General features: G+C 40.3%; 1 protein-coding gene across 2 annotated transcripts in view; it reads left to right on the top strand.

Moving 5' to 3' along the window:
• The first annotated feature begins 2453 nt into the window (after positions 1 to 2453).
• SNTG2 (syntrophin gamma 2) overlaps positions 2454 to 27102 on the top strand; it is a 296093-nt gene continuing 271444 nt past the window's right edge. For both annotated transcript variants that reach the window (XM_062572982.1, XM_062572983.1), the window contains exon 1: positions 2454 to 2659. In XM_062572982.1, the coding sequence (XP_062428966.1) occupies positions 2588 to 2659 (72 nt within the window). In that variant the 5' untranslated portion in view covers positions 2454 to 2587. The remainder of the gene's footprint in view (positions 2660 to 27102) is intronic.

A 27102-nucleotide genomic window follows, 5' to 3' on the forward strand; every position in this document is an offset into this window, starting at 1 on the left:
TTAAGAGAAGCTTCTCAGGAAGGTATATATTGTGTTAATGGCTTATTATATATAATTGACAAAGACATTTAAATTAAAAAGTACATTCTAAAAATTAAGTACTTCTACTTATTTCTGTATATTATCTCCCATATATCCCTTAGACATTATAATACAACTATGCCATTCATTTTTATTTACACTAACGTGCATCTCTACTTTTTAATTGTCAGTTATGCACCAAATTTTAAAAGAACATGCAGTTCTTTTGCTAGCAGCTGGACATGCTAGCAAGTTTGTAGTGAGAGCCAGACTATTAACCATATTAGCAGCTACCCACACTTCTTCATCACAGCAAAACTTTACTATCTGCAGTTTTCCTTAATTCTCTTAGCATATTTGCATAAACAACCACTTCTGTATTCACACCTCATTCTTCAGCAAAAACATGCCTACAAAACATGTTTGGTGCATCAGAATTGTCTGCGACCTCTGCAAAGCACAATTGCAAAGGGATGAGATGTTTTTCTGGAGTATCAAGCCAGTATTTGCTGCTTCCTTTGAATTCCCAGTCCTTGGCACCTGGGGCAATTGGTTTCCAGGTAGGTAGCGGCTCAGGTGGCTGCAAAAAACATAGCTTTGCTTTTCCTTAACTGTCTTTAAGGTTAAGCAGAAAGACTCACACCTCTCAGTGTCAGCACACTCTGAGTGCTGACCTGCACACAGGTTTGAGTGGTCATGCTGGCCTGTGGCCTCTCATATTTCACACTGCCAGCATGTTGTCACACACTTTTGTCCAGGCTGGGAGTGAGATAAATGGCTTTTTCATGCACAGGGTGAACTGGGACAGATTGGCTTGAGTACAAACTTCATCCCTTCAGGAGAAAGGACACTGACTACTTTCTGTTAGTAAACTCAAAGCTTCGAGGCATGGGGAATAAAAGGACATAAAAAATTCAGGCACAGCCAAAGGTCTCTGAGCACAACTGAAGAAAAACTGAAATTCTGCAACCTCTCAGAGCAAACTGCCCTTGTCCATTTTCCCCCATCTTCCATGGGACTCTGGCAAAGTATAAAAAGGAATGAGCGCACAAAAGTGGCATGCGGTATTTGGTTGTGATAGTATGCAGCTTTAAAAAGAAGACAGCTATTTTTGGTTATGGGATGCTGAGGAGAGAGGAGTTCATGCTAGCATGAAATACAGTGGTGGGCAGTGTTTAAAAGGGAGACCAACTGTCACTGCTGAGTAGAAGATAATGCACATCTTTCCTGCTTAACTTTTGTGCTGCCTTTACAAAAGCTTTTGCAAAAGAATAATCATGCTCATTAATAACATTTCATTATAAAAATTTAAAATTAACTTTAGAAAAGATCTGGCCAGTTCTTCTCACTCCTTTTTGTCATGCATGTTACATACGCTATAAATTTGTATGGTAGCTTCTCATGCTTGCGTGACAAGACAGAGACTTCAAAAGAGAATAGAAATGCCTTTTCAAATTACATTTAGATAAGAAAACAACAGGATACATATGTGAACCGCAGTGATCTTGTGAAGTAAAGTGATGGGAAAAATTAAGAGTTTTTGCCTTTCTTTTCCTCTTGGTGGTGGTGGGGGGGGATCTATTAATAGATCAGTGTGTCAGGGATCAGGTCACCTCTCTTCTTCTCATTATTAGCCACAGTGTTGTCAACATAGGTCTACAAGAAGTTTCTCCAAAACTGTTGGCCATAGACCCTGGGCTACAGCTAGAAACTTGGAAGCTTGACGCAACTGGGTGAAGGGCAAAGATGTTGATCAAAGAGCAAAAATTCTAGGTACTGTTTGGTGATGGGGACTTTTCCTGCTAAAAGACAGACTACCCTTGGGTTATTCTCTGTCAAGACTAATAAGAAACATACAGTGGGAGGTCAGCTCTCTCATGTTTTTGATGAGAGGTGCAGATGCAGCCTCCAAGCAAAACTTCTATTTTCCTCCAGCAGAAGTTCCCATCGCCCGACGGGCTTCTCCGGTCCGGCCCGGGAGGCAGCCGCCAAAGCAGCCCTTGCTCGGGGCAGCAGCCGCGGCCGGGGCCGGGGCGCGGTGTCCCGCGGCGCCCCGCAGCCGCCCCCCGCGGCCGGGGTGGGCAGCGAGCGCCGGGCGCGCCCGCGGGGCGGCGTGGGCGGCCGTGCCGCGCCGCGCCGAGCCGAGCCGAGCCGAGCCCGGCTGGGGAGGGGCGCGGCAGCGCTCGTGGCAGCGCTCGGAGCCCGGCTGTCGGGATGCGGCCGCAGAGGGGAGGGGAGCGAGAGCGGCGGCGCCTTCCCCCAGGAGAAGAGCGAAGTTAAATAGCGAGCGCGACTCCGCTGCCGCCCTCTCCGCTCCCGGCTCGGAGCCTCCGGCAAGCCGCGCCGCTGCCGCCCCGCGGGGCAGAGCGCGGTGCGCGGAGCCGTGCGTTGCGGTGCGCGGAGCCGTGCGCTGCGCTGCGCTGGCTGGCGAGCCCCGCGCCGCCGGCAGCGCCTGCCCCCGCGGAGCCGGGCCGCCGCCGCTCGGGGGCTGGGATTAAATGCCTGAGGCACCGCGACCGGCTGAGCCGCCCGTTCCGCGAGGACCAACCCCGCTGCAGGGGAGGAGATGAGCGTGGCGGGGAAGCAGCCTCCTCCCGCACAGCTCGAGCGCCCAGGCAGCCTCCTCGTCCCGACCTGGGCAAGTACCCCGCGCCGCCCGTCCCGGGACCAACTCCTGCGGCGGGGCCCGCGGGGGGCGGGCGCGGGAGCCCCCGCGGCAGCAGTCCGCCCGCGCCGGGCCGCGGCTGCGGCGGGCAGCGCGCAGCGGGGCCGTCGCGGCGGGGCGCCCCCGGGGGCCGCACGCCGGTGGCCGCGGGGCTGCCGCCGCTGCCCCCCTCTCCCCACCCCGAGCCCAGCAGGGGCTTGCGGGAAAGCGAGGAGAGCCGCGGCGGAGCCGCAGCGGCAAGGGGGCTGGAGCCGCGGTCGCGCTCGGCGGGGCTGCGGGCCGGGCCGGGGCCGGGGCCGGCGGCTCCGGAGCGGGGCGAGCGCCCGCGGCCGCCCGGAGGGTCGCGGGAGGCGGAGGAGGAAGAAGAGGTGGTGATGTGCGGGGGTGGGGGCGGAGGGAGGGAAGCAGCGTCGCCTTTGGCAAGGGATGCTGCAGCTGTGCGTCCCCGTGGGGATTTGCGCTCGGGGAAGAGCTGCCGGGTACAGGCAGGACACGCGTGCTGCTCGGGGACGGCCCGCGCCGCGCCCCGGGAGAAGTTTCTGCGTTAGACTGTGCAACGTTAGAGCTGCTTCGGGTTCATCCCGGGGACGACACGAAACCACTCTGTTTCCAGCGCGGCTGAAGTTCCGTGCTGACAAACCCGCGATGTGATATTTCAGTGTATTCAACATCTTACACGCTTTAAAAGGAGCGGCTAATGAGGGCGTTGGAAAATACTTGCTACTTTTCATGACAATGTGTCTGAAAAAATATTTTTAAATGATGCCCTCTGATGGTTGTTCTCAACTGTCCCTGGTTTATTAAATTAACACAATCTGGTGTGCCCTTGGTTTGCATGCCTTTTAAAATAATTACAGTCTTTGTGGTTTAATCTGGCACTCCTCTTAAGACATCAAATCACTTAATTTTGATAAGGTATAGTTGCTGTCATCTTTTGTCTAAAAAGTTCTTCATTGCATGCATTATAAAATATTTTATTGGCGCTAAAGTAAACCTCCCATTTTTTCCCCTCTCTAGTTATTGGTGCTGACTATTTCTATGACTATAGCTTTGGAATTTTTGAAGGAAAACTGTATTATATTCCTAACATTTTATCCAGAGCATTATTTAGTGTGTATCTCCTTCTGAACTACGTAAAGGATGACTTAAAGATATTCCCTTGTCAGTAAATTCAAAATTTGTTTGAGCTTCTGTAATCTTAACATTGAGAGTAAATATTTGGCAAGATAAAAGCATGGAAATGAAAAGATGTAGAGGATACCTTAAATCGTAAGCATGCACAACTGCCCTCAAGTCTTTGGAAACAAACTATTGCCTTGTTCTTGCAGGCTCTTTTATTTATATGATTGTATATATACTATATATTTGCACCTCTGTTTTGACTGTTTGTGAAGGGACACAAACATTGACCTCTTGTTTTTAAAAATTTTTATAATTTAAAAGAGAGTTAAAACTAGTGTAGAATCTTCTGTATTTTAAGGCTGTTACAGAGCTCTTAATTTGTAAGCCTTGTTTTTGGACTGTAAAAATAATCTGTGCAGCAATTACCTAAAATGTTAGCAGCTGGGCAGGTTGCATAGCAGTTCGGAGTATTTCAGTGTTAAAGGTGAAGATTGCTCACTGTCATTAGGTGAAAATTATGACTAGTATTCTTCTAGTTATGTTAAAAGTATACATTTAAAGCCAATACCACATCCTATTCCTGTTGATACTACTGGGACTTCTGCCTCAGATACTAGCTGGAGCAGAATTGGACCCTTAATGAATGTCTAGCTATCTTTTTGGACAAGAATGTGAGGAAGTAAAGGCATATGGCCATACAGTTTACATGGCCCTAAATGGAGAATAATGCCATGAATCAAAAGCTTTGACAAGCTGTCTGCTTTAAATAAAGAACATTCCAGAGTATTTTAAGTAGGGCTACATGGTTAAAAGAAAGCATATATATAGCCTTTTTTGTTTTTTTAAAAAAGTCATATAGTCTTTTAAGTTCAACAGGACCTCTTATGGCAGATATTTCTTTAGGTGCCCAGCTTCCTGGGCTTCTCAACTTCTGCTCAGAAGTATGCTCATAACTTCTTAAAAAAGTACGATAATGTTTTATGAATAACAGTGTGATATGTACTTGACTTACAAGTCCTTTAATTACCTAACACCATAAGAATCTGTGTCTGCTTACCTTGCTAAAATGAAATCGTGTATTTTAATATCAAAGCGTATTGACTGTGGCACTGCAAATTTTTCTCAGAAGTAAGATATAGCCATATTAATGCTAGTTACTATTCAACTAGTACATATTGCATACTAAGTGCCATTCATTGCTTGGGATTTTGGTAGCTAAGCAGTCTTAATTCTCAAAGGTATACGTATTTTTTTTCCTTCTCTCTCTTCAGAAGAATGACAATTAAATACTGCTTCTTGGAAAGTAACTCAGTGTGTTTTCAAAATTAAGTTGGCGTGCTAGATTTGAATGTTTTATATTCTTAAGTTTTTAACACTGAAAAGTCCCTTTAATGATGTTTCTTGTAGTAGGCCTGTAAACTTCTTGAAGTTTAGTTTAGTTCTTTATATTCTGTTCTATAGAATTGAAATTTCAGTCAGATGTTGTCTCTAATATTTTGCCAGTCCCTTAGTATAATTTCTGATACTTGTTTCATTTTGGGTCAGACACATATTGTTACTGGGCTAAATTCAGAAAGCAACCTGTGTTTCTAGTCTCTGTTGTAAACTTTCATTCCAGATTTTTTGTATAATTCTTCCCCTCCTTGTCCTTCAGGAATATCCAGGAAGTCAAATCCTGTAGGGGCTTGCTACCTACTATGTCAGCATGCATGCACCGTGGTTTTATGTGAATTTTATAATCTCATTGATTTAGGATGCATTAGATGCTGTGGTTTCCATTGTGTTGCTGGAAGTATGAATGCTAACCTTACAGCCAATCTTATTGTTGATATGCTAGCTTTTTTTTAGAGTGAAGAAATAAAGGATAGCTCATTGTTATGTGGAACTAAACCTTTGTCACTATTTTTTTTAGAATAGTGGCAATTCTCTTGAAAATGTTTGTTATATGTGATCAAGCAGAAGACCTAGTTTTCTAATAGCTAATAGAGAGTACAGATTTTTATTCAGCAGAAACCTAATGGAAGAAGGCTACTTTTTTATATGGTGCTCTATTTTAGAGTTACCCAAACTGTGATGTGAATAAGAAGAGAAAATGCAGCACATGCAGGTTTTCTGTTCCATTTTTCCTGTTTTGTCATTCACTGTGTCCCTGTAATTTAGACACTTGGATGGAGATGTGAATATGAATATATAATTATATAAATATATTAAAGCAAGGCCTGGGGAATTGACGTTATATCAAAATTTGGCACCCAGCAATAAAGAAACTTCCTGACAGTGAACACTAGGTGTCACATTACCACAAACATCAGTATCTTGCCTTTCCCCTAACTGTCTTTACAAAGTCAACATTTAATTTTGCCTTTTTTAAAAAAATAGATGCCCATCATTAAGATTTCATGCCACTACCTTCATAGGCTTAGACTGTACTCAGTCATATTGTGTGTGCACTGTAAGAAGTGCTGCTTCCTTCTGCTTTCCTATGTTTTCTCACTGTAACATATCAATAGTATTGACTTAAATGACACTGATTTTGAGATTGCTTCCAAGATCTGTCTGCACTGCAATACAAATAAATAGGGTATACTTAACGTAATTATAGCTTGTCTTCCCAAACACTGATTTTCTATTGAAACTTTTTGATGGCTAAATGCTAACTTCAGAAATTTTTGTCTTGAGGTGACCAGAAATCAGATGGTGCAGCTTTATGCTAGGGAGGGGGGTGTCCATATATTCCATTGTGTAAGCCTGATTGCCTTCTAGTGCAAGTTTCGTTGACTTCCCATTAAGCCTGGAAGATTTTTTTTTTCTGAAAATCTGGTAAACTAACAGTTTTAAAATCCTATTGTATACATTCTCCACTCACTTACTAATCATCAGAATATGCAAATATATTCACATTTCTTCACTGTGCTTTCCCTCTCCTCAAAAACAAAATCAGAATCCTTCAATGATCTATACATATCTCCATGAAAACAGTTATCAAAGTGATAAAAATCATATTCAAGGTTATGGCTTTAACAACTCAATGGAAATAAGACTTTTGCCCACCTACTGCTTTAAAAACAATGTTTTATGTCAGAAAAAGAACAGTGTTGGTATTTGCTTTACACTTCAGATTTGTGTTTTGTATTGTAAGCACTTTCTGGTGTGTTTCAAAGATGTTATGTGATGAATATAAATAGAAATACTTTCACTTGGGAGTGCAGGGACAGTCGAGCATAGAAATGGTAGCAGAGCTCAGCAGAAGGAACAATGCATGACCGTGTTCCTACAACATTGACATCTAATGCTTGTCAGTGGCATCGTGATAATAGGGACAGTATATAAATATCAGACTCATTCAGATTGGAAAAGGCCTTGGAACGTCAGTGAGTCTAAGCTTCTGAAAGTGGTGCTGGTTGTTGTTGAATTCAGCCTGGGTTGCCCAGAGCTTTTCCCATTGGGTCTTGCAAGCCTTCGAGGATGGGGACTGCACAACCTTTTGGGGCAACCTGCTCCGCTGGTCGGCTGTCCTTGTAGCGAACTGGGGAGCTGCTGTTAGCTTCCCTCCTCAGCCTCCTCAAAAGGAGTCTCTTTTCCTGGTCAGACAATCTCAGGTCCCTCAGCCTCTTCTCACAGGGCAGGTGCTCCAGCCCCCTGACTATTTTGGTGGCCATCCATTGGACCAGCTCCAGTTTGCCAATGTGTTTCTGGAATTGAGGGGCCCCACCTTGGATGCTGTAATCTGAATGTGGTCTAATGGGTGCCAAGTAAGGGGAAGTGATGACTATTGTTATACTGATTAGGCTTCTATTGCTACAGCCCAGGATGCTGTTAGCCTTGGTGGCTGCCAGGGTGCACTGCCGACTCATGGACTCATGTTCAGCCTGCTGTCCACCAGGACACCCAAGTGCTTTCCAGCGTTATAACTTTATTTTCTGATCTTTCTGAGAGAAATTCTAAGCAATGTAAGTTTTCAAAAGCAGATGGCTAACAAAAATGCCTCTTTTTTTCTCCCATTAGTTATGAATAAATGCATAACTCAAGAGGAATTTAGAAGATTATTGTATTTGCTGTTTCATTTACTTTTTTTCCCCCCTTGTTGGAAGCAAAGGAGCCTGATGTTGACCTTGATCTGAAATTAAGATTCATTTACTGTAAAAACTGTCTTCAAGTTAAAGTAAAATATCTGAAATGTTTTTAGTAGATTTGGTTATCCGTCATGTTACTTACAAAGCTGACAATAAAGAATAACTGAGGTCCCAGCGTGTACTTTATTCTGGACACACTCATTTGATCCAGATATGATCTGCGCTTTTTTGGTCTGTTTTCTTTAGAAAAGACAAGCTGACTCTCTTGTTTTGAATTCCTCTGTACCTGATTGTTCTAAACTTTCTATGTGAAGAACAGCGTGACTTGTCAGTGAAAGCTGTCATGCTGGAGTCCTTCTGCCACTCTTTATTTACATATATCAGCAGGCAGACTTCTGTAATGAGATTTTCAAACTCTCTAAAGGATATAACCTTGAAAAGTTGGAACCATTTAGCACAATTTAATCAATATTAACTCATTTATCATCTCCTTGTGACATTCAGATTGTAGTAAAGACAATGCATTTGTAGTATTTCGAGAAGTCCTGGGCGGGAAAATCAATGCAAAAACCTCAGTTGTTTTGTACCATATGTGAAGAGGCATAGTACCCGCTCACACCACATCTGATACCTTAAAAGCAATAGTCACATAATGCTTCCCTTTATCATGCTCAGCCTACACTATTGGATATGTCTGATGTTTGGGATTTTTTCCTTTGTGTAGTTTATATGAGACTTCTAAGTCACCAGATGCATGAAAACTGAGGAGAAACTTCCCATATGAACAAATGCATCCTATTTAATGCAGTCTGCTATGTAAAGGACATCCAGAATAGCTTTTGTTCATAGGCAGTTGTCATCAGCACTGTACACATACCTCTCATAGTTTTGGCAGCTGGGTCTTATAGCACTTATTTGATTAAAAGTAGTATTGACTCCCTCATTTTACTAATGGAGAGCCTTAGCAGAGAGGGGTCAGTTAACTTGCTCATTACCAGAGGAGGAGTCTTATCCAAACAGAGACAGAATCAAAGCCTTTTGGTGTTGAATCTTTATCCTCAGCACTTGAATATTCTTCCTTGGCACCAAATGGAGTTTTGGTGATGGGGCCTTCAGATGGGGGTTCCCTTTTTAGGCCTACTTTTGCAAGAGGGATAACAGAACTTACTGTTCTCTAACTAGCTGAAGTTCAAATGGGGTTCAAAGAAGCTCAGGCTGTATTTTTGTGATGAACTGTGTTCACATAACCAGTGGAAAAACAGTATGTTAGTTACACCAGGTGTGCTGGTGGATAGTGCTATTTTGTGCTATTTTTCTGATTCACACTATTAATAGTTGTTAACATCTACCTATAAACTGAGCAAATTACATATAGTAGTACCCTGAGCTTCAGAGCAAGCTATAAAGTGGGTGAACATTATTGTTCATACTTTATCAGTGAAGAAACTGAATAAAAGAGGTTTATTTTTGTTTTGAATAAATTGTTTTTCAATAGTTTATCTGTCCTGAATACAGGAAAACAAAGAAAGAAAAACATTATTCCAGGGTTGGTAAAGAGGAGATGAAAGTTCCCTGAAGTTCATGGAGAATATTTTTCAGTATAAAGGTTTTATTCCGCATCTCAGCTAGATTTTTTGGTGGGGTCTTCAGTAAATTGTGCACTATCCTGTCCCATTCAATAATGGATACTGACTTCTTTGAAGAATACTCATTCGTTTAACTTAATCGTCAAAAATACGGATATATTATATTTTATATAGTATAGCTTATATACTATATAATGTAAAAATGCAGAAGAATGAGCATGCACATTCAAAAAAACAGCTTATATAACATGAGAGGTGGTCATGAATATTTATTTTGTATCCAGTTATAGAAGCTGTTGTATTCTGTTTTAAATGTATGTAAGTTTATTGGAGGAAAATGTGAGAAGAACTGATCTCATGTTGGATGTCATGAGGATGTGTTCATAACTGGAAACTATTGATCATAAGCATTTTTGCCATCTCCCCTCTACCTAAAGGCTGTTCAATCAACAGGCAAAGAAATATATATTTCATTTGTTTCACTGGCTATAGCTAAAACCCAGGTGGTTCAAGGAAATTCATAGACACATTTCTTTCCATACAATTCCCATTTAACACTACTAAGTCGTGTTTTAGAAAGGCTTAAAGATTACTCATAAGTGTGGTTGTGTTAATAAAATGCAAGTTTTTTCTGGCCTAATAAAATATTCTACTCTCTTCAAATAGGAATTAATCTAATTTTATATGGTAAGTCTTTTCGTCTATTTTCGTCCATATATCCTGTTGTTTTCTGCATCTTTCTAGTAAATATAGCATTTAGTTGTTCTTCTGCTACCCTTTGAAAGCCATGACTGAACAGCATTATAATGATGTACAGTAAGCCATGATATGTGCTCATTTTTAGAATACAGTTGAAGCATAAATAAGCATATGTTGACAGTTCAGTCTGACAGTCTTATTTAGTGATGTAGCTACTGCTTTTTATAAAATCTGTTCTGTTTATGGTTTGAACTGCCAGTGTATTCATCAGTTGCATCAACACACTGTTTTATACAACTATTTATTGTAATGTTCATTTAAAAGATGAATTAATTACTAAAGCATCTGGTGCATCATATGGTGTGTATGCTGGAGGAGTGATAAACAGACTAGTCTGTTTTAAGTAATAAGAAAAAAAATGACATTACGTAAAAGTGATTAGGCTTTTTAGTGTGCTTTGAAGAGCTACTCTGCAGCACTAAAATCCCCAAATCTGTTATTCCGGATTTAATGATTATTAAAGGAACCTTTGGTTCTTCTGGAACAAACGTGCATGCCTGTGTGTATCTGTACTTTTAATATGCCAAAAATTAAAAAAAAAAAACATTATTTTTTAATATACTGTCAGGTGAAACCAGATACACATCATCCTTTTACTTAAGAAGTTTCAGAAGATAAGGCTGAATCTTACCCAGTGTACCTTCAATTTTCAATTTTTAATTTCTTCGGAGAAGTTAGACTTCCAGAAGTTTAATAGCTGGGATTTTTTCCTGTTAAATGGGTCATTAATAAAAATATGCCACCATCACAACTTAAATTAAGCAGTCAAGATTGGAGATGACTGAGGTAGGATAGATTGGTCTCAAAGAACTTTCAAAAGCAAGATAATCATTTCAGAAACAATACTGATTCCCTCAAGAAGGAGGTCTTAGCTTTGAAGAAATTAGGTACTCTTGGGGATCAGTGGGACGTGCTCCAGGAAGTGAGTCTGAAGTCTGAATTAACAAAGTATTATGACAACAATCTACTAAGGAGAATTAATGAAATGAAATTGTTTGGAGTTGATTTATACACATAACGCTAACGTGTGCTTTCTTGAGTATTACAGCATATTGTAAACCCCAGCTTGGAAGAATGATTCCTTTTCCCATCTTCTGCTACCAGTGATTGAACTAAGAAAACAAAAATTAGCCTTGCAGTGATTTTCAAGAGTAAACTTGTGGCAGTTGGGACCATCTGTGATGAATACCCTCAAGAATATATCTTTCATATGTCAGGAAAGAAGAGAATGGGTAGTTTTATATGAACTCCAAGTCAGAGAAAAAAAATCATGATTAATAACAGACTCACCAGCTTTCATCACCTGTTCATTTTTTATTTTATTGTATGACTAGTTTGGAATAAACAGGGTAAGCAAACTACTTATGTACCTCTCTACTTTTGTTCTTCCCTCGTCTGTGCTGCTTTCTTCTTCTTAGTCCTAACTTCCCCCATTCAAAAAAAAAAAAAAAAAAAAATCAGGGTTTCTTATTAGCTGAACATTGACATTGTTCAGCTGTTCATAATGAACAGAGGAAAAACATACTTTCTGAAGAACATAAACATTACTGAGGGAAAGACTTAGTTACTTATTAAAGGGAGTAAAGCTGACAGAAGAGGTGAGAATCTGTATTTTAGCCTCTGCTAGCTCTGTCTCTTCTCTTCAACGTCCATCAGTTTGACAGACTTTCGTAAATGTCAGTGAGGTTAACTTAATGTCTGTTGGCTGTAGGTTCCATATCTAAGTAAAAGAAGTAAGCCTGCTTGAGTTGTCTCTGTAATTCTCGTGTCATTTTAATCTGACTAGGGTCAATCCAATTCCGTTCCACAAAAAACATCTAGCTTCATTAATTTATGGCAGAAAATTAATACTTTATCTTTTAAAATTTATAAATTTTCCCTTCTGTTAGTCCAGTGTATGATTCACTGCTGAGTGCCAAAAAAAAAAAAAAAAAAAAAAAAAAAAGTAGAGTGCTTCATGGATAATTTTTGTCCAATTAGTGATGTCTGCTTGGGGAGAACAATAAAAATATTTCTAGATTTTGAAAATAAGCTGCAGACTATGTGACTCTACATAAGTTATTACTTAACCAAGTATATCCAGCAGCAGTAAAATAAATAAAAATTAAACAAACTCAGTAACTTCTTGCTATGGTGTGAGATGAACATAGTGTAGTTGTATAAATTCCTTTTGGTAGGAACTTCTAAGTGGTAAGAAGTGAACCCTTTTGCAGAACATCATTATTTTTCAATTATTTCTGCAAAACCTTGTCAAATATTCTCTATTTCAGTCAAGCAAATATTAATAAAATAAATCGAAAAACTCTTGTCGAAAACCCTTCTTGGGAGAAGGGACCGATTCCATTTAAATTATGTAATCAAAATATTCTCTATAATGAAAGATGAAGGAATATTATTTAGGGAAGTTACATGTTTCTCTTATCTGATTTGTCTTACTATAAACTCTGCTTTTACTCATATTTTTGATGCTTCTTTAAGAAGGCTTCTGCTCATTGAGACCTAATTTGCTGTTTTATGTTTAATTAGATGTGTCTCAAAAAAAAAAAAAAAAAAAAAAAAACAATCCAAACAGTAGTCTATGTTGTATAGGGATAATCTGTAAGAAACATTAAAAAGTTTTCTTAAATATCATGGAAAATTGTTGTCTTAAAAATCATCACACAAAACACAGATTTAAATATGCTAATTGTAATTTGCCATCTAAAAAGTCACTCATCAGCTTGCTTGATATTTACAGACCAAATGTCTTGTGGAACTAATTTCATATTCTACATGAAATTAAGGTACAATAAGCTCTTCAGATACTTTTAATATACCAGCGTTTTGGTTAACTGGAATGTAACACCTTGTCTTACTTTTCCAGGACTATTTTCTAATCTACGCATTGGTGTTACAGGACAACCTGTGATTTAGAGATGTACCCGTAGCTTGAGGTGTGGGAGTTTTACTGAATGTAGTCAAGTAACAACTATAGAGGCGGTATAATATTCCATTCAGATTGTACTCCTTTAAAAATAGATTTTGGCATCTTTACCTTCCGTAAGCAGGAACTGTTGACTACCTACTACGCTAACAGGGCCATGGCATGACTGCAAGTACTAAAGTGCATGTGACCATGCTGTTAAAGCACTAGCATTTTCCTTAACATAGTCCTGGGCTAATTAGTATCTCAGACAACGTCCAGACTGTGACTTGGGAGTTTGTATAGACCGAGAACCATCCCTGTGGGCCCCATAACTGTGGCATTCATGTCCATGAGGAGGGCAAGAGGATTTAGATATGCTGATGCAAGCTGTTCAGTACTAGCTGGCTTCTGGGCCCTTAGCTCTTTTATCTGTTAGTGCAGGTGTAACCAGTTAGACTCGTCTTCTCTGCTGCAGCTCTCCTGTTTGTCCGTGGTGTTAGCCTGATGGGCTCTGAAGTGTTAGAAATTTTCTGACTTTTTTTACTCAGGGGAATCTACTGGCAGTGAGCTGAGTGAAGAACTGAAACCAAACTTTCTCTAGAACAAATGTTAATATTTGAATGGTGTTGAGTGTAGAGCAAAGTATGAAAACAGTGATGGAAAATATTCTGTTACAAATATTCTTTATTTTGTCCTACGACATGTGTATTAGAATTTTATGTTTGGATTAGAAGTGTGATTTTTTGAAGTGAATCTTACAATCATCCTTATTTACTACCCTTCAGTCTGTGTTGCAAAGTAGTATGGAGTGCACCAAAGGTGTGTCTACATTGGTAAGCAGTGCACTTAAATATGAGTAGGTCAGTGGAGTAAGACATCTCAGCCTTCACCCTATAAAAATCTCTGAGGGGCTTGTTTCAGATTAGCTCTAGTCTGATTCTGTGGACTGAATGCCTTTTAGTGACTGGAGCTCTTTGGCTGTGCCTCTTCAGTCTATCTCCAGCTTGAGTTAATTCATCTGAAAAGATTCCATTTTGCATGTTTTCAGACCACATGACAATGCAAACCAAAGTGTGAGGAGCAGGGGCGACTGAGGGGGGATTTGTTTCAAAAAGTGTAGTTCTGGTCCAAAACAAATGTGCTAATGCGGAAGCACCCAGGCTGAATTTCTTTCAGGTAGAACTGAACTGAAAGGTGTTGCGGAAATACACTGAATGAACTGGAGGCACTAATGAGGGTTCAGTTCATGGGACCATGCTGTAGCAATTCTAGAATAAAACCTCCCCAAAATGCCCATAGTATGAATGTTGGGTCCTTGGTAAAACCAGTTTTGCTCTACAGAGCTATTTGTTTTGCAGTGCATTACTGCTCTGTGTGAACACAGCCTCAGCAGTTTTCATTCTTCCAACTCTGATTAAAAGAGGCACCTGCTTAATATCTGCTTTTTGTCCCCCCCTTTTTTACCCAATAGCATACAGCTGGGAAGAATACACTATAGCTGCTGGTTTCCTTTCCCAGTTGTATCTACCCTGTCTCTTCTGTGCCTCTTTTGCTCCCCCCTCACTTTTCCTTAGAATCTCTAGGCTTTAAAATCAGTAGTAGCACTGTGGGTCAGGCTGTGGGAATAGATGTTGACGGCTTCTTCTCTTTCTCCTCCTTCCCACTCCTTCCCAATTTTCTTATCTTTGAAAGAGTCTGATTTTGAGTGTTACTCTCAGATGTACTATAAGAAGGACAAAGGAAAATATTCCTTCAATTTAGGTAACTCTTAGAGGGCATGCACATAACCTCTGCCTCTTATTTTTCTGTTTTCCTTTATGGACTCCAGAATAATCATCATTACCAGGCTCTTTTAAAAAGTGAGGCAAAGCAAACTGGTGAAGAATATTCCAGGGGTAGCCTTTGAGGCAGTGAAAACACTCTTTTTCTCTATGGGAAATTGTTCTTATCAATTCATCAGGAAAAGTTAGGAAATAAAGTATGGAGGAAGATTAGACTTTACAAAAAATCCTTTTAAAAAGAACATTGCAAACTCTGTAATTCCAGTTTACAGCATCCTTGAACCAATAAAGCACCAACAAAGAAAACAATCTAACAGTAAGGTAGGGCTTTTTCTGCCCTCAAAGAACAATATATATCTTTTATAAATGTGACTGCAATTTCAAGTGCCCTAATGACTAAATTCTCAGTTGTTCCCAGTTCCTGTTGCAGACTGCCACGTCTTGCTACTGTCTTGACTATCAGTCTGACAACAACTTGATTATAGTGGTAGTGAAAGAAGTACATGACAAGAAATTTTCTCATTATAGACCAGCTCAATAGAGGGAGAAGGGACTTTCTGATTTAGTCAAGTGTGAGGAGAATAGGCATGTCTCTCCTTCATGTATTAGCTGTGTCTGTTTATAAACATTCATGGCTGCGCTGTCACTTTTGATATTGTACTTTGGCTGGCATTTTGCTCTCCTTTTATTGCTCAGATATTGTGGGACTATACTGCTGGTTAGTAAGGACACTGCCTCTGCTTGCCCTGCTGCCACCCCAGGTCCCTGCTCACCTTTCCTTGTGGAGCAGCCCACACTTGCTGATCCTTGGCACCTGGCAGCCTAAAGCTGATCAGGATCAGATGGAGCTTGATTAATCTGCAGTTCTTCATTCACTCGATTTGACTGTTTTCTTATTGCAGTACAAGCCTACTGTTACTTTGTTTGATCTCTACAGTAGGACGTTTGCTCTTTGTAGCAGCTTTCTGTGTATCTGAAGACTTAATCTTTTGTTCCTCAGCAATATAAGAAGCACTGATTTCTTGGCTCTATCATAGAATCATAGTCAATCATAGATTTTCTTTGCTGCCCTATGACCTTCTTTAATCAGCCCATACCTGTCTTTAAAATTGATTACAGGATTCCAGCGGTAGCCTGCTCAATTTGATGAATTGAGCAGGATTACTGTAAGTGTGACTCATAAGGTGCTTGTAATTATACATCCTGAAACAAGAAATAGATGATTGAATTATGTCCAACTTGTGATTTTTCCCTAATCTTCAAATTTATTTTCTAAAGAATTTCTAGCAGTGTTTTTGTAGCTGTTTCTTCCCAATAGAACATTGTTCTTTGTGGTTAACGCTGTCATTCTTTAGCATCCAGATTTCCAGCTATTTTGAGAGCAAAATCCCTTTATATCATTAGAAAGTGAACTGTGTTCTGTGGACCCACCTTACTCTGGGTACTACAAGTTCTCAATTAAATTTGTTATGAAGATGTTTAATTACTTAATTAACTATTAGTTTGTTTTGATAGCAGTGATATCAGTTTCAGTATTTCAGTTGAGAGCTTCTTGTGATTTCTGCATAACATCCTATAAAGAGTATTCAGTATGTAACGCATCAGCCAAGACCACAGATCCAAACCATCCTTGTTTCTTTGGGCAAGGAGATGTTTGGGAGAGATAGGATTATTAATTGATGTTCAGTTTATTTATTGAATTACGTGGGAGAATTATTCTGTTTAATTTTCTCTTTAATACTCTGCATCAAAATAAACTGAGGAATTCTTGTTTCAGGAATCAGAAACCTTTCAGAATGGTATGTCATAAATATGTGTAGAACAGCACTGAGATGCACACATTTATATATATGTATATTTATATATTTTTTTGCCTTTGCCAGGCTGAGGCTAAGTTTCAGCTGGAGCTGTGAGAGTGACCCTCTTCAAAAGCTATTGACAATATCTAGTTTGTGTGGACATGGTTCCCAGAGCCCATGTTCAAAGTTAGATTAGGTAACTCAAGGCTTTGGCTAGTGAAGTAGTGGAATTTCCATCTGTAGAAATATACAAACTCATCTGAGTAATCTGTTCTCGTGCATTTTCATAGTGAAAGTGTTTTTCATTCTGTCCCATTGTAATTCTAATAGTTATTTCTAAAAAAAGAAGTAAATGAAGAAACACAGGAAGATGAAGGCCACCTGTCAAAAGTTGAATTGCTTGATTCACCATTCAGTGTCTTTTCTAAAGGAGATTTGTAGAAAAGTACATTGTTGAGGATTATGAAATGTTCATCAACCTCTCCCTTTTTGTCTAGAGTTTTTGAACTGCTAAAATTATTTTATGAAGGTAAATAAAGGAAAACATCATATAGAGATATTTTCAACATAAATTAAGGAAAGTTTTGGCCATTACATTTATCTTCTTGATGAGGGAAACTTTTGGATCTCACTGATGTAAGATGTTTACCTTAATGTATCTTCATAAGTATATACTTCATAAGTATAAACATAAATATAAACATTCTCTGTCATACTATGACTTATTTTGCATCATACAGTTGCTTTGTAATGATGAATTCTGCAAGATCTGACCATCTCTCCAACCAGATTAGAGGGACAATTTAGAAAGACCTTGGACTTACTAATGTAGAATATCTTAGTGGCATAAATTGCCTAAGTATTTTAGCCCCAGAAAGTCTGATTTTTTAAGAAAAGTTACAGAAAAATGACATATGCACAAAATGCAGAGCTGGTGATACACGTTGCTTTTGTGTATTGGTAAGTAATAGGGAATTACATGACGAGTTTTTCTAATTTCTGTTATTTGAATTTCACGGCTGGTTTTTGCTACAGTTTATGTTTAATCATAAGCTTAAGTACAATCTTTACATTTGTCTGAACTACAGAAGTCTGCAAGAAAAGATTGTTATGACTCCTGTTCATCCAACTGTGAAGAATCTATCTAATTGAAGGAACAGGTTATTCATACGGTGGTTGTTAGGGCAGTGGTATTTGTGCCCAGATATCACATATGTTCTGTTAAAAATAAAATCTCTGACTTGCCAAATCAACTGTAATCTATTCTCAGATCATAAATTGTACCAGAATTCTTAATTAAAGGTAGTAACATTAACCTTTTAAAGTTAAAAATTGATCTCTGAAGTCTTTGCTCAAATATTAAAAGCATATACTTCTTAAAAATACAAATCTTGGTTTTAATACAGTTGACTGTTTTCAAAATTACTATTAAAATGTTTTTTTTTCCAGATTAAATTAAACGTGAAAAATAGATCTATTCTTATGAGGGCTAGTGATTAGTGAGGTTTTGTTCCCTCACAAGGCAAAATAAAAGCAGTATAGAAAATTCACTTAGTGATAATTGTGAAGCTGTTTTAGGCAAATCTTAAGTCCTTTTTCTTTTATTTATTTATTTATTTATTTGGTTAGTGTAGTTCAGGAATCAGAAAAGTATTCCCAGTTCCAAAAACAGAACAAGTAACTTTCGTACGGCATCTGCAATTTGTCTGTTCAAAGAAATCCTTGCATGTTTCTGAGCCCCTAGAGGAATTATCACTCCCTGAACTACTCGAGGAAATTCTTTGCTGTGGGAAACATTACAGTAGTGCCACCTTATTTCTGCATGTCCTAATTCAGATATTAAAACTCATAACTATTGCTATTGCTATTAAAAAAAAAAAAAAAAAAAAAAAAGCTGTGGCACAAGCAGGAGGAGCCAGAGCTCTGTGCGTGGTCCCAGAACTCCAGCAGTGTTGGAATAACAGACACAAGGTGGGACAGCTTGCATGACTGAAGTGCTGAGATGGGTGGATACAGTCTCTTCAGCAGGGACAAGGTGGGAAGGTGGGACAGGGAGGGTGACCTATGTGAGGAAGCAGCTTAGATGTAAGTAGCTCCCTTGTGGAACAGACAAAAGGCTGGAAGAGAGCTTGTGGACGAGGGGAGAGCAGTGAATGTCATTTACTTTGACTTGAGCAATGTTTTTGAACCGTCTTACATAATACGCTTGTATTTAAGGTCATACATACAGTGGGAGGGACAGTTGAAAATCCAGATTATTCTGGATGTGTGGGCTTGAGGGTTGTAGTTTTGGGTCAAACTCTACCTGGATGCCTGTGACAGGTGGTAATTCCACAAGGGTCTGTCCTGAGACTTGTCCTGTTTTACATCCTCAAAGACCTAGATGAGGTGACAGTAATCAAGTTTGCAGAGGACACCCAACTAGGTGGACCTGTTGATTGGACTCTTGAGGGCTGCCAGGCAAGGGGGGCAAGACAATGAGAGGGCTGGAACAACAAGAACCTTACAAAATTCAACAAGGACAAATGCCAAGTCTTGCATCTGGGGAGGAAGAGCCCCTGGCAACAAAGCTGGGGTCTGCCTGCCTGCCTGTGGGGCATCTCTGCTGAAGAGGCTCTAGGGGTCCTGGTGGGCAGTGAGCTGAACATGAGCCAGCAGTGTTCTGGCAGTGGAGAAGGCCAACAGCATCCTGGATTGTATTAGCAGGAACACAAACAGCAGACTGAGGGAAAGGATTATCCCCCTTCCTTGGCGCTTGTTAGATAGCATCTGGAATGCTGCATCCAGTTTTGTGTCTCCCAGTATGAGAGACATTGATAAATTGAACTAAGTTCAGTGCAAGGCCACCAGGTTGCTGACTGGTTGGAGGCTGCAGCACTTGCCCTGCAAGGAGAGGCTGAGGGAGCTGGGCTTGTACAGCCTGGAGAAGAGATGGCTTTGAGGGGATCTAACAGTAGTGCTGCTCTGACTATCAGGATGTTAAAGAAGACAGATCCAGGCACTTCATACTGGTCCATGGGGGTAGGACAAGTGACAACAGACATAAACTGAAGCAAGGTATTTTCTGATGAGATGTAAGGAAGAGCTTTTTCATCATGAGAATCTTGCTGTCTACCAGGACCCCCAGGTACGGCTCAGGAGCGCTGCTGCCTGGGCGGTCAGAGGTCCTGCCTTCATAGGGGTGAGTTGGCATTTGTCCTTGCTGAATTTCATGAGGCTTTTGTAGCGTTCTCGCACCTAACTAATAACAGTTAGTGATTTTTCTAAATTCACTATTGAGGATACAGACTTGTACTCCAAACTAGGCTTTTCAGCTATTTTTTCCGCTTCTTTGTGTTATTTAATTGAAAGAGTTTGGAAAATGAAACAGTTCTTCCCATACTGTCCCTCCTTCGTCCATACTTCCAGTCAAATTTTTTGCACTCTGTAATTTCCAAGATGAGGTTGCTTGTTCTGCCATAGCATGTGTGTTTTTAATGCTCCATGAGAAGCTTAACTCTGCCTCCTTGAGTATTAGATGAAGTACTTCGATGCTGGGCACCAGAAAGTGGAGCTTATGTAAACAAATGAACATTTTGTAACTGCAGTCAGGGCAATTTGTTCAGCCGCCGTCCAAGAGTGATTTCAAAATTAGCACCTTCTGAACTCCATTAAAAGTAGATTTTAACTTGGATTCAATATATATTTTGATTCTTAGATTTGGAAATGGTAGCTGAGTATGTGTTCATAGAATTTTTTATTCTGCAGCAAATCAAACGCTTTCAGATATTGCATTAAGGGAAGTCAAAGCAAGTCTTTTTTTTTTCTCCAGTTTATTTTACCTAATAAGTTACTTCAGGTTGTTAATATAGTGCAGACAATGCCACAAATCTTTTATATTTTGGCTATTGCGTGGACCTTCTTCGATGTAATTTATAAATTGGATTATCGAATGGCTGTAATAGATATCAAGAAGTAAAGTAATAGATATAGGCAGAGTAATTTCATGCTTTTCAGATGAGATTATATTACATTTAGGCTAGGTCACAAATGACTCTGTGACTTCACCAATTTTAATTAACTTTAATATCTAAGAAGAGAAAAGAACCTTGCTAAATTGTCAGTCTCTATGACTTTGGTGTTATTTTAACAGTTAGTAGTTTCCTATGAAAGGATTTTATCTTTTAATTTTTTTGACTTACTTCCTTTTCATCGTCTTTTCAAAATGCTTTTCTGATACACTGAACTGTCCTTGAGTTCCTGAAAAAGGTGATCCATTGGACCAGGTTTGATTCTCTGCCAAGTGTGGTTCTTTGCCAAGCTGCCAATCACTTTTTTGTTTGTGAGAAGATCGCTATTGAAGTCTTGATGCAGATATTTCTCTGTTTTGTCTGCAAAAGCTGTTGAGTGTGTGGCCTGATGTCTGTGGAATAAAAGTCAGGAGTTTTAGGGTTATTTATGCGTCTTAGTGTTGCCTCTTCCAAGCCTTGATCAGGCAGTGCTTGATTGCTACTTCTTTTTATTTAGCTAGTTTCTTTTCCTCTGTATTAACCTATCCATACCACTAAACTTAGTACATTTTATAGTACTTACTTTGATTCTACTAGAATTTTATATCGTTTACCTAAATCACTAAAGCATACAGGAAACATCTTCCCAGCATGGCAGGGCCTCCGTTTAAGCAGGACCTGGCCCGCACTGCAGCGTCGGCATCGCGCGAAGGGAGGTCAGCCTCCTTCTAGCGAAACAGCTCCGTTTTCACAACCTGGATGTCACTGTGAGCAGAGCTTATTTCCAAGTTCAGGAAAAAAAAAGAACAGAATGTAAAATCTCAGTTACAGTACAACACTACTGCAGGAGCTTTTCCATGGAGCTTTTACTGTGCAGTAACACGCGGTGGCTCCTGGCCCCCTTCCCTGGCTGAAGCTGTTGCCCAAGGCTGCATTTACTCCCCTACCAGCTGGTGTTTTTCCTCAGATAAGGTTCGGAGTGGAGTAAACGGCACACAAACAGGATTGATCTTGTTTACATGTATAGTAAATATATGCAAAAAACTATAACTGAAGTGATGTTATTTTCTGCCCCAAGCCATATTACAGATATTCTCTGAAGTTATAAATTTCAAAATAGTAAGCAAGAAAGGAAGGTTTACAAAGAAAAGCCTTAATAAGTCTGCCTCCAGTCTAGTAATCTTTGAGGAGGCTGTTTACAATACCATTTTACCTGTTCATTATTACTGACTGCACAGAATAACGCAGATTGTAATCACAAGTAATGTTTGTAATCTAATCAAATCACTTATTTTTGGAATGTCTCTCTCCTGAAATTTATGGACAACTCATTACTGTTTTGGCAAGAAAGATTTATTATTTCTGGCTCCTCTGATTGGTGGCATGTTTCAAGGGATAATGAGTTTGTAACTTTACTTGGCAGCTTGTTTAATGATCTGGTAAGTATTTTTTTCCACTAATAGGGATGCTAATGTTGCATTACTGCAGCTTGGAATGTTGCTACCTGTTCTGTTGTTAAGAACAAATGCAATTAATTGATTCTGATTCTCTTTCAAGTATGCAACAGGACCTCAGAAAATAGTTGTCAACTCTACCATCAGAGTTTTCTTTCTGATACATTTGTGCTCTTTGTGAAAAGGGTCTGAGAACATGAGATTGGTGGTTGGAGATAAGGAATTAAATAGGGAATGCTTTCTGATCATATCTCCATACAGAAGGAATGTTTCTGATCTTAAATCTCCTGTATTCTGCAGAGAGTGTGACCAAAACCCAGAAGAAGGCAACCTGTATGTTTGGGGATTCTTTTCGTTTAAATAATGGAAGTTTCTATTACGCACTGAAATATGCAAATAATACAGCACATCTGTTCTGGTCTTGCATCTGACTTCAAGCTGTTTCTGTAGACCTTAACATTTTAAACTGAAAATTCACAAGTTCATCATGAAATAGGTTGGGAGATGGCAAAAGTAGGAAAAGTTTGGGCGACAAGGGTTGTATTTGATTTTCTTGGTAGCCCAGAGCTGGTATTGCAACTGAGGACAGTTATGTAAAATGTAATTTGTTTTCTGTTTTATCTTTACAGTTTCTAGTAGCAAATTCATTCTGAAACCTAGTAATGTCAGTTAAAATGTGATGTTACTAACTACTATCCCACTGAGATGATCCTCTGATCGTCTGCTGCAGTCCTTGCTTTGTATGCTCTTCTCAGATTTTTTTTTTTTTTTTTTTTAAGACTGCCTTGTGATTCAAAGATGTCATCCGCATTTGCACTGGACTCCTAGATATTCCCTAGGACCATAACAGATATAGGACAGAAGTCTTCAATCTGAAGCCACAAGTATTCTGTGCGACTGAAGTGTCTGACTGTCAGTAAGCAGTGTAGAGATCCAGGAAATGACGGCATTGAAGAGTTTAAGAAGTTGTATGCCATTATTGGTTGAACAGTAAAATAATTAGTTATTTTATTCTGTGTGTTTAGACAATGCATTCTTTATTTTAAAATTAATTATGTTTTTAAATCAGCTATGTTTAAGTAAGAATATTGGTTCTTGTAACAGATAATACAGCTTTCTTTTCTACTAAGCATTTACATTTCTTCAAATCCTCCTATGATCAGGGAAACTTGATTTAATACTCAAGTAAAGTATTTTTTTATCTCTTGTCAGTTTTATGAGACTAATATTAAAATAAAGAGAAGAAAGGAAGAAACTAGCTATAGCTAGGCCACAGCCTGTGCAGAATGTATAAGGCATCTGTAACACAAATAAATGTCAACTGGTGGCTGTGTGATGACACTAAGTTGAGGATTTCAGGATTATTGTACCACATGTTATACATAAAAGAGATTACACAGCAAGGAATATGGTTAAGTAGGCAAAGGTATATTAAATGCACCTGAAAAACTACCCCAGTGATGCTCATCCAGTGAAAGCTATTAAATATTGAGAATGCATCCTATGCTGGGTGTTTGCATAGACCCTACCCTCCTTTCTTCCAAACTTTTAACTTTTCTATAGCATTCTATAGCTACCACCTGTAACAAAGTTCAGAGCAGATGAATGCTTTTATCATTTTTCTGTTTTTCAGTGTAAGTCAGCAGAGTTGCTGGCTAGTATTCAAAAATCACTTCCTCCAGGCTCAAGAGCAGTGCATCCCTATGAGTAAGAAGTGCAGCAAAAGGGGCAGGAGACCTACATGGGTGACCAAGGAGCTCTTGGCCAAATTCAGACAGAAGAAGAAAATACACAGAATGTGGAAGAGGGGACAGGCGACTTGGGAGAATTCTAGGAATGCAGTCGGAGTATGTAGAGATGTTGCGAGGAAGGCTAAGGCCCAGCTGGAATTGAGTCTGGCAAGGGATATCAAGGACAACAGGAAGGGCTTCTTCAAATACATCAGCAGCAAGAGGAGGACTAGGGAAAATGTGGGCCCGCTACTGAATGGGGTGGGGGTCCTGGTGACAAGGGATACGGAGAAGGCAGAATTACTGAATGCCGCCTTTGCTTCAGTCTTCACTGCTAAGGGCAGCCCTCAGGAATCCTGCAGCCTGGACGTGAGGGAGAAAGTCTGGAGAAGGGAAGGCTTTCCTTTGGTTCAGGAGGATAGGATTAGAGACCTTCTGGGCAGGCTAGACATCCACAAATCCATGGGCCTGGATGGGATGCACCCATGGGTACTGAGGGAGCTGGCAGATGATGTTGCCAAGCCACTCTCCATCATCTTTGAAAAGTCACGGAGAACTGGAGAGGTGCCTGAGGACTGGAAGAAAGCCAATGTCACTGCAGTCTTCAAGAAGGGCAAGAAGGAGGACCCAGGAAACTACAGGCCAGTCAGCCTCACCTGTATCCCTGGAAAGGTGATGGAACAGCTCATTCTGGATATCATCTCCAGACATGTGGAGGAAAAGAAGGTGATCAGGAATAGCCAGCATGGATTCACCAAGGGGAAATCCTGCTTAACCGATCTGATAGCCTTCCATGATGGAATGACTGGCTGGGTAGATGAGGGGAGAGCAGTGGACGTTGTGTAACTTCACTTCAGCAAGGCTTTGGACACTGTCTCCCATAACATCCTCCTAGGCAAGGCCACGAAGTGTGGGTTAGATGAGTGGACAGTGATGTGGATTGAGAAGTGGCTGAAAGGCAGAGCTCAGAGGGTCGTCATCGGTGGTACGGAGTCTAGTTGGAGGCCTGTGGCTAGTGGCGTCCCACAGGGCTCAGTACTAGGTCCCATCTTGTTCGACTTTTTCATCAGTGACCTGGATGAGGGGACAGAGTGCCTCCTCAGAAAGTTTGCCAATGATACAAAGCTGGGAGGAGTGGCTGACACACCAGAGGGCTGTGCTGCCATTCAGAGAGACCTGGACAGGCTGGAGAGCTGGGCAGAGAGGAACCTCCTGAGGTTCAACAAGGGCAAGTGCAGGGTCCTGCACCTACAGAAAAATAACCCTAGGCACTAGGACAAGCTGTGGGCAGACCTTCTGGAGAGCAGTTCTGCAGAGAAGGCCCTGGGAGTGCTGGTGGATGAGAAGCTGACCATGAGCTAGCAATGTGCCCTTGTAGCCAAGAAGGCCAATGGTCTCCTGGGGTGCATTGGGAAGAGTGTTGCCATGAGGTCGAGGGAGGTGATCCTGTCCCTCTACTCAGCCCTGGGGAGGCCTCATCTCGAGTCCTGTGTCCAGTTCTGGGCTCCCGAGGACAAGAGAGACCTGGAGCTACTGCAGAGAGTCCAGCGTAGGGCTACCAAGATGATCAGAGGGCTGGAGCACCTGCCCTATGAGGAATGGCTGCGAGAGCTGGGCTTGTTCAGCCTGGGGAAGAGAAGACTGAGGGGGGATCTTCTCAATGTGTACAAGTACCTGAAGGGAGGGTGTCAAGGGAATGGGGACAAACTCTTTTCAGTTGTCCCGTGTGACAGGACAAGAGGCAATGGGCAGAAATTGAAGCACAGGCAGTTCCGCCTGACCGTGAGGGGGAATTTCTTCCCTGTGAGAGTGATGGAGCACTGGCACAAGTTGCCCAGAGAGGTTGTGGAGTCTCCTTCTCTGGGGATCTTCAAGGCCCACCTGGATACAACCGTGTCTACCATGCTCTAGGTGACCTTGTTTGAGTGAGGAGTTTGGACTAGATGATCTCCAGAGGTCCCTTCCAACCTTACTGATTCTGTGATTCTATGATCTCATCTTTTGACCGAGGAGAGTGACACTGCTCGAGTCTTTGTTTGAATGCTGAGCTTGGGATGCGTGTGTGTGTGTCTGTCCATCCTCTTGAAAAGACTTTGTCCCTCAGTATTTTTCTTCGTACTTTCGGGCATTATCCTGTGCTCAACTTGTGAGTGGTTTGGCAGACTAACTCATTTGTCTCCCTTTTTTGTCCTGAAAAAGTACCTTGGGCTCCCCAGGATTTAGCAGTTCAGTGATGACAAGACACAGAGTTAGGCTCAGCTTTTGTGTTTTGAGATTGCAAACTTAACCGATGGTCTGTCTGTAAATCCAGGTGTTTGTATGTGCTTCCTTGAGCCTACAATGCGAATGTTTAAATAGGCTAGCCCATCTGTGTTCATATATTGTCATTTTGAATGAGTATCAGGTGATATTACTGAAATGCATGAACTGCTGTACTGTATCCTTTCATCTTTTTTTTTTCAAACTCAGATGTAGCTGATGTGATGATTAAAAAGATGGAGGGGGCATAATTATGGAAGAGGAAGAGGAAAGAAGTGAAGAAATCGATTCCTTTTGCAACCAAATGTGGAAATAATGAAACTACCATTATGCACAGAAAAAAAAATCATTAAGGATCGTATGTTACTTCCCAGTGATACAGTGAAATTTTCTGCACTTATATGAAATGCAGTAGTGCAATTTTGAAATACTACCTTTTTCTTTTTGGCTGTGAGTATAATTCTAAGAGCAAAAGTAAAGATTTTCTGCCATGTGAATACTTTAATACTTTTTAGTATCTATAGACTTCAATAAGAAATAAAAATGCTTCTCTTTGGGTTGTTCAATATGTTATAGAATGAGGTGTCTTTATCAGAATGTTACAAAAACATTTTCCAGGATACATGTTTCTTTGGATTTATTTCTCTTTAAGAATGGTATATTTTGAGACCTAATCAGTTAGCCAGTGTCATCTTAAAATGATTCACTTGAAATGTAGATCAGTCCTTCATTTTGAGTCTTAATTCAGATTACCTGAAGGTTTGAGTATATACACTTGAATCTCATTTAAGCTTTTAAAGATCAAAGAGTTGCTCTCTAACTTCAAAGTGTTATTAAATCCCTACATAAACAATCAAAACTGACTCAATATCTGCGGAGTGAAACTCCTTAACATAGGTACAACATATTAGTTCCATTTATAAAATTAGAAGTATCTCCAAGGGATGTTTGCATTGCTT

This window comes from Rhea pennata, chromosome 3 (genome assembly GCF_028389875.1).
Source record: "Rhea pennata isolate bPtePen1 chromosome 3, bPtePen1.pri, whole genome shotgun sequence".
In the NCBI taxonomy this organism is placed as follows: Eukaryota; Metazoa; Chordata; class Aves; order Rheiformes; family Rheidae; genus Rhea; species Rhea pennata.